At 55.4% G+C, this 16724-nt stretch overlaps 1 protein-coding gene across 2 annotated transcripts; it reads right to left on the bottom strand.

Annotated features, from left to right (window-relative positions):
* Positions 1–9: 9 nt before the first annotated feature.
* Positions 10–16627, bottom strand: SIRT2 (sirtuin 2). 2 transcript variants are annotated; one of them, XM_059151299.1, is made up of 16 exons: positions 16487–16612; positions 15560–15606; positions 12489–12537; positions 12136–12249; positions 9705–9746; positions 9438–9544; positions 9261–9317; positions 8857–8925; positions 4347–4476; positions 2500–2559; positions 2186–2241; positions 1981–2057; positions 1846–1897; positions 1053–1123; positions 864–930; positions 10–743 (listed from the first exon to the last, which is right to left on the bottom strand). In XM_059151299.1, the coding sequence occupies exons 1-16, from the start codon at positions 16500–16502 to the stop codon at positions 582–584; spliced, it is 1176 nt and encodes a 391-aa protein (XP_059007282.1). In that variant the 5' UTR covers positions 16503–16612; the 3' UTR covers positions 10–581. The 2 variants fall into 2 exon arrangements, with proteins under 2 accessions (XP_059007282.1, XP_059007281.1); XM_059151298.1 differs by lacking the exon at positions 15560–15606 and having other exon boundaries at positions 16487–16627.
* Positions 16628–16724: the final 97 nt, after the last annotated feature.

The following is a 16724-nucleotide window of genomic DNA, read 5'->3' on the forward strand; positions in this document are numbered from 1 at the left end:
GCTGGACAGTTGATTGTTAGTTGTTTTTGTTTTTAATTTGTCTCCAATGAGCAACATTGTCAGCCCCTCCCGGCAGGGGAAAAGAGTCCCAGAGGGAACAGGTCCAGCACCCACTTTGGGAGTGGGAGGCCCAGACTCCGGAGACCTTCAGGCTCAGCTCCCCACAGAGGATGTTAGGTTTGGAGGGCCCACACTCCACCAGGGTACGTTAGACTTGGCCACCCTGGGCACAGGCCCTTAGGAGTGGCAGAGGACATGGAGAGCCCTGGGGAGGCCTGGGGCCCCTGTCGGGAACAGTTAGAAGTTTAGAGGCAGTCCTGGCCCTTGGAGCAGTTAGAGATTAGCAGTTGACCCCCATCCCAGTGGGTGGTTAGAGACTGCGGGCTGTTACAGCCCGGCTGCCCAGGCCTCGGCTCCTGGGTGCTGTTAGAGGTTTGCCAGGGTCAGGGGGCGGGACCTCAGTTTTGGGGGTGGTTAAGAGACTGGGGAAACGTTCTGAGCTCCCCAGACAAGAGTTGCAAGTTAGAGGGGGCCAGGGCTGGTGGGGGCTCTGCGAGAGTTCTGCCCAGGAGCCACAGCTGTCACTGGGGCCGCTCTCCCTCTGAGGTCCTGGCCTCCTCCTTGGCGGGAGGTGGAGACTTCCTGGGGGAAGCTGAAGTGTTGGGGTTGGGGCTGGGGCTCCCCGATCCTGCCTGGGCGTCAATGCTGGCATGCTCCTTCCGGACGAGCTCCTCCAGCTCCTTCTGCAGGGGGCAAAGTTCACAGAGGTCAGAGGTCACCATACATCATGGAGTCAGAGGATCTGAGGGGCAGGGGTCTAGGGGTGGGGCTCCAGGTGGGATGGGGTGGCCCAGATTCCTTACCTTCCATCCGAGGAGGTCGGCAAGAGCCAGGCAGCCCTGGTCACAGTCACCCAGCCAGGCTACGTCTCTGTGGGTGGGAGAGTCAGAGCTCCCGGGCTTGTCCCCGGCCCCTGCCTGCCCTTCCCACTCAGTGTGCCTTCTCGCCTTCCCTCCCACTTCGGCTGGAACCCATGCAGGCCCAGGACTCACCTGTAGGCCTTCTTGGAGTCGAAGTCCATGCCTCCTCCGAGGCCCATCATCATCCCCAGGAAAGGGTCAGTCTGTGGTGGTGGTGGGCGGGGGGGACAGCTCAGAACACAGACCCTGGACCAGGTAGCCTGGCTCTGTTCCCTGCTCTGTGACTTCACTCAAGTGACCTGGCCTCCCTGAACCTCAGTTTCCTTATCTGTAGAGTGGGAGGCCATCACCAAACTGCTCCTAGCAGGGTACTATCAGTGGGTGAATACTTAGAAAGTACTTAGGGGCACCTGCCATCTCAGTCAGTAGAGCACATGACTCTTAATCTCAGGGTTGAGTTCAAGCCCCATGCTGGGCCTGAAACCTACTTAAAATAATAAAATAAATAAATAAAACAAAGTGCTTGGAACAGTGCCTGGCCCATGGCATGTTTGGCCTGTTCGAGGAACCATCCCTCCCCAGGGATGAGGGAGCGAGGCCACCTCAGGAAAAGAGCTGAAAGCAGGAATGGGCGCCTCCCGATGCTGGGCTGCGAGCCCTGGGTCCGGCTTGCCCCGACTCTTCCCTCGCACAAGGCACAGCATTCCAATCCTGGCTTAAGTCGCTTCGAGTTGGGTTCTGTCCCTTGCTCAGAAGGGTCCCAAGTGACCCAGATGCCTGTAGAACCAGAGTCCAGGTGACCTGGAATCTGGATTCTAGAACTCCTGGTTCTGAGTTGGGGGTCCCAGTGAAAGGGAATGTGGGACCCCTGTGAGGAAGAAGAGGAGGAAAAATCAGAGGGGGGCTCAAATAAAAGCCAACTCACCTGCCCAGTCTTCTCCTTGTTGATGAGCAGGCGTGGGGTGGAGAGGGGTGCCCTGAGGGATGGCGAGCTCGGCGGTGAGGACCTGTGCTGGCTCCCCCGGTCCCCAGCCCCCGCCCCCGCCCCGTCCCAACCTACTTGCTGATGAGGGATGCGAAGGGCTGCACCTGTAGGGACGTGCCCATGATGAGGAGGAGATCCACCTTCAGGAAGTCCTGTGAGGGGGGCGTGGCCAGTGAGGGCTCCAGGGGCTCGGTGGGGGCTGGGCTGCTTCCCAACACCCCATCTGCAGCTAATTGGGGAGGCCATCTGCCCCCACGTGGGGGGGCCCAGGGCCACTTACTGACTGCATGCAGGAGAAGAATCTTGCTGGGAGGTTCTCGCCGAAGAACACGATGTCTGAGGCAGGGGGAAAGACAGACACAGAGACAGAAAGAGAAGGTGAAACGGGAGGTAGAGGCAGGGTCAGAGAGAGAGAGAGAATGAGAGACAGGGCAGGAGCAGAGGCAGGCCTGAGGGCTGGGAGCAGTGGAGCGGTGGGGACAGATCTGGGGCACTGGTCAGGAAGGGAGGGTGGCCTTCTTGGGAAGGGGCTCGTGGAGGGGTGGGGGTCCCAGCCCAAATCTCTCTGGGTTGGGCCCTGGCCCCGAGGCTCACCAGGCTTCACCACGTTGTGACATTTCTCACACTTGGGAGTCACCTCTGAGAAGATCTTCTCTGGGCATGGGGAAGGGGAAGGGAGAGAAGAAGGTAAGTGACTCTGGGCTGGGGCCTGGGGCTGCGGCCAGCCTTCGTTGTCCACGAACACACCTCAGTCAGGGGGTTCCCTGGGGTGTTTGCCCTGCTCGCCCTTCTTGGAAAGCTGTCCTCCCTCTCCGCCCCCCCACCCCCGACCTCCCCAGGATTCTGGGGGTGGCTCCGAGCACAAGGCTACGGCTAATGACTTAAAGAATAAACAAAAGAACAGGTGAATGAGTAAGCGTTTGCCCTTTGCAGGGGTAACTGGATCTCGGCAACCCCCGACCTGGGCAGGAAAGCTCTCCCAGTGGGTCTTGCGGGACGGCTCTATTTTATTGTGGGGGAGAGGCCTGGTGAGTCCCAGGCCGGGTGTCAGAGAAAGGGAAGACTCTGTAGAGGATCCTGGGATACATTCGCAGGCCCAGCTGCTTCCCATCCTTGGGTTCTGGGACAGACACCTACACACACACACACACACACACACACACACACGCCCCTGGTCTTATGACAATCACACTCCTTATTGCTTATTGATTAAGGAATCTTGAAAAGCATTCTGTCTCTTGCAACCAACCCACAGAATATGAGCTCCTTTGTTCAACTCTTCATTCATTCCTTCAGCAGACACATACAGAGCCCTGTTGTGCCATTTGTAATGTCCTTAAAACCTGACGGCATTGACAGTGTTGGAGAGTGTGTGGCGGCTACAGGCGCTGTCGCTGGGAGGGGCACACAATGGGGTGGTGTTCGTGGTCCGTTCCCCCCAGCTGTGTGCCCTTGAGCTATTCTGGAAGCCTCTCCCAGCAGTGGTCAGCTGGCATCTGAGCAGAAGGCCACCCCCCACCCCCCTGGAGGCCCCACCGCAAACGCCGAAGCTGTCCCTGTCTCACACGGACACAGGACACCGGAGGCTTTGTGAGATCAGCACAAAGAATGTCAGGAATGGCCTGCCAGGGTGAAACGCGGGGCTTCTGAGCAGTACAGTGGACGTCAGACAAGCCTCTCACTGGCCTCTGAGAAAAAACTGGCTGACTTTTTTTTTCCCCCTTTTCTGGACTCTCTGCCCTTCCGTGAACCAGGACAGTGACTCTAACAAGCCCTATTGTCTGCACCCCTAGGGAGGGCCCCCAGCCTTCATCCCCGAACCAGGCCTGTGTCCAGCTTCACATTCCACGGACTCTGACTCACGGGCCTTTGGACCCCGTGGCTCTCACACAGTCCTGTCCAATCTGGTCGTCCCAGCTGTGTGTGGCTTTTAACATTGAAATTACTAAAAATGGTGTAAAATTACAAATTCTGGTCCTTGGTACTGTTGGGCACATCTGTCAGTGCCCAAGAGCCATATGCGGTTGTGGCCGCCATACTGGACAGTGCACATTTGGATTCGAAGGTAGTTGGGTTTGCCCCTGCGGGCCCCCTTGTGCAAGGTAAGGTCAGAGCCCCTCACAGGATTAAGAGCTGGGGCCTTATGACCTCACAGAACAGACTGTGGGATACTCTGGTGGCCTCTATCCCAACACACGTCTCTGTGTGTGGCTGGACGGGGTGTGGGACCTGGTTCCATTATACCTTGGCTGGGAGGTGGTGTCGGAGCAGTGAATCTTGCCTGCTGCCTCAGGTCTCCAGGGCGCTGCTGTCAGCAGCTAAAAAGAGCCACAGAGTGGGACGGAACGGGTGCCCACCACCTGGAGGCCCCAGGGAGCAGACACGGGGCACCCACGAGGCCTGCCCTCATGGATGACCGTGGATGACCTTGGGCGCCTCACCCTTCATCCAGCTGAGCGAGTACTCCCGCCGGCAGAGGGGGCTGATGCAGTGCGAGGTGTAGAAGGTGCCGTGGGCCTCCACCAGGTCCTCAGGCTCCAGCCCTGCCACTCGCTCCAAGGTGTCTATGTTCTGGGGGGAGACACAGAGGGAAAAGACTCAGGAGTGAGGCAACCGGGAAAGAAGGCAGAGCAGGGCCCTGCGAAGAGAAACAAAGGGGAGAGAGGGAGGAGGGAGGGAGGGAGAAGCAAGGGGGCCGGGTGTGCCTATAAACCCCTCTGCTCACTCTCAGGGGGAGCCGACCAAGTGGAAAAGTCACAGATGGTTAAAGGTGGGGCCCAAAGCCATACGTCTGTGAGCCCAGGCCCACTGCCACTGTCAGCCCAGATGGAGTGTTTCTGCATAGTTGGGCCACTTTGTTTCCATTTCTCAGAAAATTTGTTTTTGTTAGGACCACATGACGTTAGAGCCACCTGCCAGAAATTTTGATGGCACTGATGGGGAAGCCTATAATGTCTCTGTTGGAAATAAGAGCGCCCTCGGATGTGGCATTTGTGCAGTAACCAACCTGCACAACTGTCTGTGGCACCCCTGGCTGAGCCGTAACAGAAATAAGTGAATCGGGAGGGTTTATTTGGTTTCAATCACTGTTTTCGTAATCAGCAGTTGGGTGTCTTACTGTGGTCTGTTTTCACAGACGGCACATTCACTGGCATTCTTTTAAGACACAGATAGATTCCTCATTAAACCAGCAGGACTATTCTTCCCTTCCACATTGACATATGTGCTCTCTCATTTTTCTTAAAGCACGCAGCCCCCCGGGAGCAGCTTTTGTTTGCCCGTGAGGAATGCTGCAGAGACAGGTGCTGATGGAGCTGACGGAGCCCGCAGCACACGGCCAGACGCCACCCCGAGATGGCGGGTCATGTGCAGCCCACAGCTGACCTGGCACGGCCTCCCTGAGCTCCATGCACAACCAAAAGGGTTCTCTTTCAGGGGCAGACGGCCCCAAGCACTTGTCTCTGCTCCCTGCCAGCAATCAGCTTGTTCCCCAAACGTGCAGACAAGAGCCACTGTTCCCAGACTCTCTCTGGAGCTCTTCCTCTCCCAACCCCGCATTAGTTTTGCCTTTGTTACTTGACTCAGTCTATGGCCCTGCTCACATGTGAGGAAGCAGTGTGCATGCAAATAATTAAATAGTGTGTAAAAAAACACACACACACACACAAAAAACACTAAGCTGCCTCTGTTGTTCTGAGGCCACTTCTGATTTAAAAAACCTCGAATGGGAAAAGAATGAGGCTGTCCTACATGTCCTGATATGGAAATGATCCCTTCAAGAGATTAAAAGGCACAGGAGAACAAAGGTGGTAGCAAAGCTATATATGAAGGTGTGTATTTGTTTGCCGGTGTATACACTATTTTGAAAGGCGATACACGGATGCCTGGGTGGCTCAGTGGGTTAAGCCTCTGCCTTCAGCTCAGGTCATGATCCTGGAGACCTGGGATCAAGCCCCACATGTGGCTCCCTGCTCAGCAGGTCTGCTTGTCCCTCTCCCTCTGCCCCTCCTCCCTGCTTGTGCTGTCTGTCAAATAAAGAAATAAAATATTTAAAACAAAAATAAAGGTGATAGGAGAAGCCAGCAACAATAGGGGCTTTTAGGGAGGGAAGCTGGGGGCTGGGGAGTACGGCCCCAGGATGCTCTCTCCTAGAGGATAGGCGGTGATGAATGCAGGGTGGTACAGTGACATGTTGCCTGGGTGTGTGGCAGCAAGCAAGGCAAGGTGAGGGTGAGCACTGTCCAGCTCCGGCCCAGTGCTCACTGCCCCCCAACCCCTGCCCGGGGTGGGGGTAGGAGGGCTGGCAGTTCTTCTCAATCTGCAGGAGGAGACTGAAGTCCGATTGTCAACGGAAATCCCTTGCTTTTTAAACCATGGCTCCCTTTTTGTTTCAAAACACAGTGTCCCCCTGATGGACACAAAGGCAACAGCAGCTTTGAAGAAGCATGAAGTTGGGGGTGCCTGGCTGGCTCACTCCCTAGAGCGTGCGTTTCTGGATCTCGAGGTTGGGAGTTCGAGTCCCACTTTGGGTGGAGAGGTTACTTAAAATCAAGAAAAGAAAAAAAAAAAGAAAGAGAAAGAAGAGAGAGAGGAAGGCAGGCAGGCAGGCAGGGAAGGAGGGAGGGTAGGAAGATGCTATGTGGGTGTGGATATGGAAGAGTCTTCCACACAGGGAGTTAAGTGGCAGAAAGTCAAGTACAAGCCCCACGTGTAGGCTAAATGCTATGAATATATTTAGAAGCCGCTTTGCTGTGGAGATCGCAGGGGCTTGAGCGAACAGGGCAACTGTTCACGTGTTTGGACGGAGACTTGCATCTGGGGATAAAAACAGCTCTTGTACACGGCCCCAGAAGCGCAACACCATCACAATCCGGAAAGAGGTGAAGACAGGGTGTTCCAGAAAACTGGGTCAGTGACTCAAAAAGTGACTGAGGTTGACGGAGAGGGTGACAAGTTTGGAGAAAACAAAACAAAATGGTGTCTTGAAACATGAGAGGGGAATGCTTCCCCCCTCATTCCCGCCACGGTTGTCTGTTTTCTGTCATCAGCCGTTTTGCTGATGCGTGTGCAGTTAAAGCTGCACAGTCACTGTTGCCAGGAGGGGACACTCGCTTCCCAGAAGAGCGACCCATCTGCTTCCACCGTCAGGGCAGTTTCCTCCTTGGTCTCTGTGCCCCCCTCCTCACCACTCCCAGTAGGTCCTGGACATGCAGCCAGGGGGACCCCTGGGTCAGGTCATATTCCACCCTGCTCAGAGCCCTCCTGTGGCTCCCTCTCACTTAGCCCTTCCTGCGGCCCAAAGACCCCACATAGTTAGTCCCTGTCCCCCCCACCCCCCTATTCTATCCTGCTGTCCTCTCTGTTCACTTGAGCCAAATACAGTCTCACCTCAGGACCTCTGCCCTGGCTGTTCCTTTTGCCTGGAACACACTCTCCCCCCAGATGATACCGTGGCTCCCTCTGTCCCCTCCTGGAGGTCTTTGTCTAAACGCGCACTTCTCAGTGAGACCTTCCCCGATACCTGTTGACAACAGCACCCCCGGCAACACTTCTAATTCCCTCTCCTGCTTAATCATGACCCCCTAGCTCTGCTTCCTACCCATCATGTCCACTGTCTCTCTCTCCCCACAGCAGACTGTCAGCTCTAGGAGGGCAGGGATGTCGCCGCCAGCAGGGCCTGGCACAGGGCCTACACTGGGTAAACACTTGTGACAGAAGATGACAGTAGCAGGGCTGCGGTGTAGATTTCATGGAATCAAGCACAGGGGGGCCCTTGGCTTGGAGAAAGCTGTGTTTATCATGTCTGAGCCACGTCCTGTGGATAAAATGGCCTCTGGGAAGAAAGGTTAGGTTTATCCTGAGCGGGAGCTCCTCCTGGAAAGAAGAGGCTGTCCTTTCTCAGGCCACCACCACCAGTCCTAGGCAATGGACTCCTGCCCCCATTTGAGAAATCAGTACTTAGGAAGAAATTCATCCTCCCCCTGGTGGCGGCTTCCCAGGCTGGCAGGCTCCAAATTGCCAGGTGCAGGAAGAAAATGTTAGAATGCCCAGTTATAGTCAAGTATTCTCTCTTTTTTAATTTTGGGTTCTAAGGTATCATTAAAAAAAAAAAACACATTTATTTCTTTTAGAGAGAGAGAGAGAGAGAGAGCGAGTGCAAGCACACAGGGAGGAGAAAGGCGGAGGCAGAGGGAGAGAAAGAATTTTAAGCAGACTTCCCTCTGAGCATAGAGCTCGATCTCACCACCCTGAGACGATGACCTGAGTAGAAACCAAGAGTTGGGCACTCAACAGACTGGGCCCCCCGAGGAGCGCCCTGAGGGATCATTTACAGCACGATGTCACTGTTACTGACGCCTTGTAATTTCAATTTCATGTATTCATCTGCATTCATAAAACACACATTCCTAAAACAAAGGTAGGGGCACCGACTGCTTTTACAGTGAGGGGTGTAAGACGCTGGAAACGTCTTGTCGACTAGTCCAGAAACCCACGATGTGAGCCGTCCTTGCCAGAGAGCCCCAGGGCAAGGCCCTCGGCTCAGCTCCTGACATGTACGAGCCAAGGCCCGTGGCACACGCAAGCCCTTTGCCTAATGTCAAAAAGATGCCCCTTTCTTGAGACTCTCCATCCACCCGCTGGGAAACGGGTGTGGTGTACTGATTTTGCCAGAGCCAGTTACCCCGTGGCCATCTGCTAAAAACCCTAACCAACCCGGAAATCTACTGTGCAAAGTGTAGCCCCTAAGACGTGCGGCCCTGAAAGGCCAAACTATTCTGGCCACTGCGGCTGAGGGGAAGGGGAAGGGGAAACTGAGGCTGAGGGGAGGTGCAGGGGCTCCCTGCAGGTCACACAGCAAGAACTCAGCGGCCTGGGCTCTCAGGCCCCAGGGGTGCCAGGATGCACACGGCCAGCCCTCCCCCGACCCCCAGGGAGCCTGAGGCCGCCTACCTGCGTGTAGCAGCGCAGCAGCAGCCCCTTCTCCTTCAGCAGGCGGATGAAGTAGTGGCAGACAGTCGGCTGGAAGGGGGGGGCAAGCGGAACAGTGCCCATCGTGACAGAGCCCATTTGCTGCACATTGCCTCATGCCAGGAAGTGTTCCAGACACTCTGGCTTTTTTACATCATGGACTCATCACACTGGCCTCGGGAGCATCACTGGCCCCATTTCACAGATGGGAAAATTGAGGCTCAAGGTCACAAGAATAGGAAATGAGGGACCAGAACATGGACCCTCGTGGCCCGGAGCCCATGTCCTTTATGATCATGGGATATTTGTCTGAAGAGCCCCAGAAGAAGCCTTTCCCATGCCTGCTGCCCCCCAAGCTTTCCTGAGTGCCCGGCAAGAAAGCTCACCTTGAACTGCCCAGGATAGAGTTCCTTGGCGAGAGCAAAGAAGGGCTCTGGGTGTTTCTGTGGGAGAGAGAGCCAGAGGGCAGGTGGGCACCCAGATGCCCCTGGTGAACTGAGAGTTGGAGTCAGGCAATCCCATTCCCTCCCCATTACAGACCTTCCTGCCTGGGGAGCACATACCTTAAAGTAGCCAATCTCAAAGATGGCCTCCGGGTAAGGAAGATGGTACTTCTCCAGGTTGGCATAGAGGCCGGTGGATGGGGAGCGGAAGTCAGGGATGCCGGCAGCTGTGGGCCAGGGGGTGAGGTGTGGAGCAATGGGTCAGGGACCTCCATCTATACCCCATCAATCCCTCCCCATCAAAGGCACAGACACGGCTCCCTCCAGTCCCTGTAAGGGGGTCTCCAAATGTGGGAGTAGCTATGAGGAGGGAGGGGAGGCACTTACATGTGGAGATCCCAGCTCCTACCAAACAGATGACCCTGCGACCTGGAGGAGAGGAGTTTCTGCATCACGTGACAGTATGCTCGGCCCCCAAATAACAGCACCCATCACAGCCCCCGATGTCGTTTCCTCCATGCCAGCATTTCAGATGCATGAATGGTCTTCCCAATCATCTCAGGGGGAAGGGGAGGTTAACACCCCCACTTTACAGATGAGAAAACCAAGGCTCAGACAGGGGAAGGATCATGCAGTCAACTGGTGGCAGAGGGGGACAAGGAAATGACGGTTTCAAATTATACCAACTTGGACAGATTTGAGAAAAGGCCACTTGGAGAGAAGTTTCCCCTCCTAGATCTATACAAAAACACATGAGCTCTTAGTGAGAAGGCTGGGCAGTGGTGGTGGGGGTCTCCCCCGGAAGAGCTACAGATCACTGGGAAAAATCTCTGGCCTAACCTCACCTTTTGGACACAATCTTGAATGACCATCTATTTCTAGCATGTTCCTTCAGCATATTCCTTTCCTCTATAATCAAACACACACCAGCCACTGGAAGTCTGATCATTTTCTGGTGAAGACCAAAGATTTGCCCCTCTTGGCTCTCACCCAGTGAAAGCCGGTAGATAAGAGGGCTTGGATCCTAGCTCTCCTGCTCACCAGCTGGGGCTGGTGGATGGGGGCATGAGGGGGGGGGTCTTAGTTCAGCTCCCCTCTCTGGGTTCCAGCTTCCTGCTCTGTTAAATGGGCATAATTACAATACTGGCTTCATGGGGCTGTCGAGAGAATGAATTCATTCGTGTAAAGCTTAGATCAGCGCCCAGCACTGAGCAAACACTACATATGTGTCTGCTATTATTCTCTGAGGCAATTGTACCTCTTGAGACCCAGGGTTTGTACGCGTATGAGCACTTTGTTCCTCTCCTTTTCTCCTGGCTTTCAGAAAAAAGGATGGGAAGGTGTGGTAGGAGTCGAATCACTTTGCAAACATTCAGGGCTGTGCGGAAATAGCTCTGTTGTCTTATCAGCACCTGCTGGGCAGCCTGGCCATGCGGGACCCAGGCATCTGCCCATCAGCTGATGGCCAGCCCCAAGTGTGAAGCCCCTGAACTGGGGACCTCTGGGGCATCCCATGCGAAGGAGGACAGCAAGGGGGATGAAGCCCTTGGCTTTGTCTCGGGGTTGCCACTGGGCTAGGCCCAGCTGGAGCTAGCTGGGGCCACACAGGAGGCACCGTGTGCTCTGGATTCAGGGAAGCCTGGGGTGGAGTCCTGACTGCCTCCTGCCAGCTGTGTGACCCTGCACGGAGTCCCAACCTCTCTGTGCCTCCACTTCCTCCTCTGTCCACACCACTCCTGTGACAACCTCATAGGTACAGTGTGAAGGTTGAAGGAGAGGACGTCTAGCCTAGCCCAGCACCTGGTAAATGGTGAGGGCTCAGTCAGCTGTCGTTCTTCACTGTGCCCCTCACGGGCAGCCTCGTGAGCCCACTGTCCTAAAACCCAAGTGTGGGAGGACGGAAAGAACCAGAGCTTTGCGGCCATTGCCTGTGCTCTCTTTGGGGAGGAGATGTCTGCAGACAGCTGCCCGGCCTGGCCTGGGAGAGTGGGAGGCTCAGGGCAGCAAGCCTGGACGCCTGAGCAGGGAGCCGGCAGCAGCTGGAGGACAGGGAAATGGGAGAAGACGTCCTCAACAAAAGGCTGTTCAGGACCCTCAAAGGGTCAATTGTTCTACTTGAGGACTGCTGAGGGCCCGGTTTCTCAGACTCTGGTGACCTCAATTTTCAGCAAGAAATAGAAATGACATGGTGACCTAGTAGAGAGGCATCTACACAGCACTCCAAAACACACTTCCGGTAATAGTGGTCCCAGGGCACATGGCTCTTGCTCTCCTCCTGGCCCCTCTTCCGGGCATTTCCCTCTCTGTTCCTGGGTTGCACCCCCTATGCACGTTCTGGGGTAATTATTATTGGTAGCGTCTTCAGTCTGTCAAACAGGCCTGGCCAATCAGCAATAGAGGTGTGACCCACGTCTGGCCAATCAGGGATAGACAGGTGATTGGTTTGTGGTAGAAGTGTGACCCAACCTGGCCCAATTGGGGCGCGCGCGATCTCTGCCCTTTCGCTTGAACCCCTGGAAGGAGATACTAGGCTAGTGGAACTGACATGTGGTACCACCAGGAGCCTCCTTCACCTCCACGCAGAAAACTGGCGCCAGAGGGGGTTAAGATCTTTGACAACACGGAAGCTTCTGAATCCAGCCATGCTTAATGCTGGATTTTAGTTACAGGGTCAATGCTCTCTTTTTGGCCTAAGCCGGTGGGAGTTGGGTTTCTTGTTACTTGGTAGCAAAAGGTGTGACGGTTCAAGTGGTGGCAGCTGAGAAGTCACATGGGGCCAGGAGCAGGGCAAGTGGTGAAAGGCAGGGCAGGGACTTACAGCGCTCGCTCTGCATGTAGCGGGTCACCCCTTCCAGGGTCAGGTCGTCCAGCAAACGCTCCTTCTGGGTGCCCAGGCCCAGTGTCTGGGAGAAGAAGTTCCGCAGGAAGTCCACTGGCCAAAAAGCAAAGAGAGAACAGGAGGGTGGGTGTTCAGCCCAGGAGCCCTGGGGCCCTGAGTGCCCCAGTCCACCCTGGGATCCCCCACCCTCCCACAGTCAGGGTCCTCTAGGTGCTGGCATTGCACCCAACAGACATACTTAGAATGTCACCCTCAGTGGAGGTGAGGGGTAGCAAATACATCCCTGCCCTAAATTGCTCCCCCAGAACCCCACTCCCAGGGAAGATACTTACTCTCTGCTTCGCCGCCAGTGGCTCCTTCCTCAGAGTCTGAATCTGAGTCCTGGAAGGGGTTGGGGTGGGGTGGCCAGGCCCCAGAAGTGGGATTAGCGAGGGAAGAGAGAGGAGGATGGCACCCGGGTTTGGGGGAAAGGCTCTGGCTGGAAGTGGGCCCAAGGAAGAGAGGGGTGGTCGGGGGACAGTGTGCAGGCTCTGGGATGGGCTGCATGGGTTGGACACGTGGTCCCACTGCTCCTGAGGAGCTCATGTTCTTTGCTGTTTTGAGTTTGATGGCCCTCATCTTGGACATGGAGCTCAGAGGATATGGCACTGCCTCAGAGGGCTCTCTGACATGAAGCATTAGCCTAAGGGAGGCGCTCCAAGGGGCACCCAGTGGGTAAGTGTCAGAAGTGCCTGGTGTCCCATGTCTTTGCCTTGCATCCCCACCTGTCCCCTGTAGTGTGGGCCTGCTGCCCTCCTCATCAAAGTCACTTCTATGAATAACCCCAGTGGAAATGCCCCAGTCCTCACCCTGGGGCCCTTAGCCCTCCTTCTTGAAGCCCCGGGCTCCACCTTTCCAACCCCTCCCTGTCATTATCTACTCTTCCCCTCGGCCAGGCTCCCAGATTGCAGATCTGAGACTCCGGGCTGCCCTCGCCCTCCTACTTCCTCTCTCCACTTTTCCTGGGCTAGCTGCCTCATCTGTGCCAATGGTCTTGGGTTAGGCGTTGATAATGCCACCTCCTAGCCCCAGATCTGGGACTCCTGCAGCCTCCTGGATACCTCTGCTGAAGTGACCCCTGGCCTCCCTCTCCCACCACATCTCAATCTTGGTCATAGCATCTCTCCTAAACCTGTCCTTCCTCCTAGGTCTTATCTCAGTCTGGCTTCTGTCCCCCAGTCTTTGTCTCCCTCACCCGCCCTCCTGCCCTAATATGTCTCCTCCCCAGAGCTCTACCTGGTCCAGCCAGTCCTCCCTCTGGGGGCCCTGTCCTGGCCTCCTCCCTAAGCTCTCAGCCTTGGCCTCCACCCCAATGGATGTTACCACCCTCCAGGTGACTGCCTGGCTCTGTCAGCCCACCCTGCCCTCTGCTCCAAGTGCCCTTCTCACTGGCTTCTCCAGTCTATAACCATCAGATCACCACTGGGAATGGAGTCCACCATGATGTCAGCTCCAAGATGGCAGGGAGTTTTCGTGTTTACCGGTGGACACCCCGTGCCGGGAACAGGGCCTGGCCCTGACAGGAGCTCCAGAACTATCCACCACTGAATGATGGATACTCACTGTGCACTACACCAGGGCTGGGCCCTGCAGTGGACCTCACAAAAGCACAATTCTGACCAATGCAGTCTCCTGCTTAAGACTCCTCCCCCAAATTATTCTCTGCTCTGGTTTCAAGCCTTTTGGAATAGGAACCACTCTTCCAAATATATTTAAAAATTTTAAATTGCTCTTCCAAAGGTTTTGTAAAAACTTTGATCATGAGACCACGTGTGACTTGAGACACTTGCCTCTAGTTCCCTCACCCACCCCTGTCACGATAACCACCATTCACAGTACAGTGGTAATGACTCTAGATTTTTTCTCTGCATACAAAACTCATTCATTTTCCAGAAATGGGTCCCTGCCACGGTACAACACTGCACCTTGCCTCTTCCGCAGAACAATATACTATAGATCTACCTCCTCCTTTAAAAAAGCTACATAGTGTTATATTGTAAGGCTGTAGTGTTACATTGTAAGGATGAGCCATAGTTCATTTAACCCGCTTACTGACAGCCACTTGGGCTGTTTCCAGTGTTGCCCTATCACAGACAATGCTGCAATTTACACCCTCAAATCTCTCTTTCTGGGACTGAGGATCCCTTTTTAACATTAAACCTTTCTCTGTGAGAGTGGCTGAGCCATCGGAGCCAGGCGAGGGAGAAATCCCAGCCCAAAAGGGAGCTTTCAGACCCTCAGGGTGGCCCTGCTGTGCACCTGTCAGGGGCCTTCCTCTCAGCTTCCACGCTGCCCTACATCTGAATGGCGATCTTGCATCTCTGGGTGGGGGGGTTGGCATCCTTTCAGACTGCAGACAGTGAGGCTCTGTGGAAGGACTTGAGGGCCCTGCCCAGCATGTGGGAGCAACTTGGCTGTAGCAGGACCTAGAGATGCTGGTGGGGCCTTCAGGTCTCTGTGAGGCAGCCTGGCTACCTCTTCCTGAAGTTTCTGGAAGGCAACCTGCAGAGTGCCCTGGGTTGCAAAAACAGTCCCTGCTCTTCTAGCAGGGGCAGAAGAGGTGAGGAAGATAGAGGACAAGTTACCTAAAAGCTCTGCCTCAGATTCCTCATCTGTAAAATGGCCCCAGTAGACCTTGCCCCCTGCAAGGGATTCTGGGAAGATGAAATGAAATGTACACAGAGACCCGAGCAGAGGAGCTGGCTGGAATAAGTACTCAATAAATGCTAACCTCAGCTACAATTAACTAACCACCCCCAGCCACCAGGCTACTGACCACACCACACCCTTTGTGCCCTCCAGTCTTCACACAACCTGTACACTCTGCGTGGAATGCCATTTGTCACACTGCATAAGACAATTCTAAGTCATTCTTCACTTACTGTGAGGTATCTGCACCACAGTCTGACTCCTAGGCCAGCCTGTGGATTCACTCAGGGAACAGATTGGCCAGAGCCTCTGTGACCCCACAAAGTTTACTCTGCCTTGAGCTACTTTCATAATCACCCTGGAGGGTCATTTCCAGTCACTTGTCTGTGAGATCTGTGCATTCAGAGACAAAATCGGATGCCCCTCTCTTCCATGCCCAGCATCAATGAGGTTCCGAAAGGATACGGGGAGGGAGCAAGGAAAGAGAAGAATTTGGGAGGGCAGGCCCGAAGTTGAGGCTGCACACCCTTCCCCGACAGTCCCCAGAATCCACCATTCCCCAGGAGACTGAACCAGGAGTTGGGGCAAGGGACTGGGGCAGTGAGCTTAGGGCCCTGGGGTGACTGTCTCCCCTCTGCCACCTCCCCCCCACCCCGTGTGAGGTGTGGGAACAAGTCCATCTCTCTCCTTCCCTCCACCCTTCCCCAAATCTCACCTGAGCCTCCTGCACCTTCCCTGCCTGGGTCTCCAGAGGGTCAGAGGCTGGGGGAGGAGGGGGAGCAGATGTGGTTACAGTGGGGGGCATGGTTAAGTGGGAATGAAGGTATTCAAAGCAGAGGGGCAGGGAGCAAGAAGGCCCATCAAGCTAATTACACTGGGTTGGGAGGGAGAGAAGGGATGGGGAAAGCAGACCACGTTAGAGTAAACAGTGCTGTCAGAAGTGGTCAGTAAGACCACGTTAGAGTAAACAGTGCTGTCAGAAGTGGTCAGTGAGGGACAAGGAAGCTGGGACTGGAAGGTTTAGGAGAGGCAGGAGAAAGCAAAGCATACCGGACATGGAGGAAGACTTAGAAGTGAGGAAGGAAATAGTGTTTGTGTGTGTGTGTGTGTGTGCAGGGAGGGTTAGGTTTACTAACAGAGAAAGTTTAAAAAGGAATAGAGGATATAAGAAAATACTCCGAGTAGAGACAAGTTTAGGAGAGGAGGCGCAGTGGGGATGGCATGTTCAGGAGGGGCACAAGAACTAGAGGGAAGAGATAGGAGGGGGGCACCAGGGGTTCCCTAGCATCATACAGGTACCCTAACAACCAGGTACCCTTAGCAACCGGGTCCGCGGCAACCTAAGTCCTTAGCAACGAGGGTCCTCAGCAACCAAGGTGCGAGAAACACGCGATCATTAGGAACTTGGGGGACGTGGCAAACGGACACTTAAAAGCTCGCGACCCAGAAACCCACCAACCAAGCAAGATGGATCACTTAGCAACGACACCCCCCCTCCCAACCTTGCCCCGAATCCCACTCCCCTCCATGCGGCCCCAGTCTCCAGCCCCACCATGCCCGTCCTCGGGCCCCGGGGCCTGCAGCCCTCAGCCAGGCCCCGGCGCGGCCCGGCCCGACCCTCCCACCGGGGCCCCCGACTCACGATCCGGCTCGGCCATGGGCGCGGGGCGGGGGCCCTCGGGGCTGTCACCGACTGCTCTGTCCCGTGACGGCACCGGAAACAGGAGGGGCAGAGATAGGGCAAAGAACTACAACTCCCAGAAATCATCAAGGAGGCGTACAGGCTCTCGATAGCGACTGGCTCAGGCCGCTCTTAGGTTAAGAAGACACGCGAGGGCCGGACTACGAGTCCCAGAGTGCTCCGCGCAGGCAGCCATGTT

Source organism: Mustela lutreola, chromosome 16 (genome assembly GCF_030435805.1).
Source record: "Mustela lutreola isolate mMusLut2 chromosome 16, mMusLut2.pri, whole genome shotgun sequence".
In the NCBI taxonomy this organism is placed as follows: Eukaryota; Metazoa; Chordata; class Mammalia; order Carnivora; family Mustelidae; genus Mustela; species Mustela lutreola.

Excerpts from the sequence above, each read along its gene's own strand:
- SIRT2 (XM_059151298.1), bottom strand. The coding sequence starts at position 16,612 with ATGATTTCTGGGAGTTGTAGTTCTTTGCCCTATCTCTGCCCCTCCTGT. Across the intron at positions 4,477-8,856 it reads TGCTGCGCTGCTACACGCAG|AACATAGACACCTTGGAGCG; the intron begins GTAGGCGGCCTC and ends GTCTCCCCCCAG. Across the intron at positions 744-863 it reads CCGACCTCCTCGGATGGAAG|AAGGAGCTGGAGGAGCTCGT; the intron begins GTAAGGAATCTG and ends TGCCCCCTGCAG.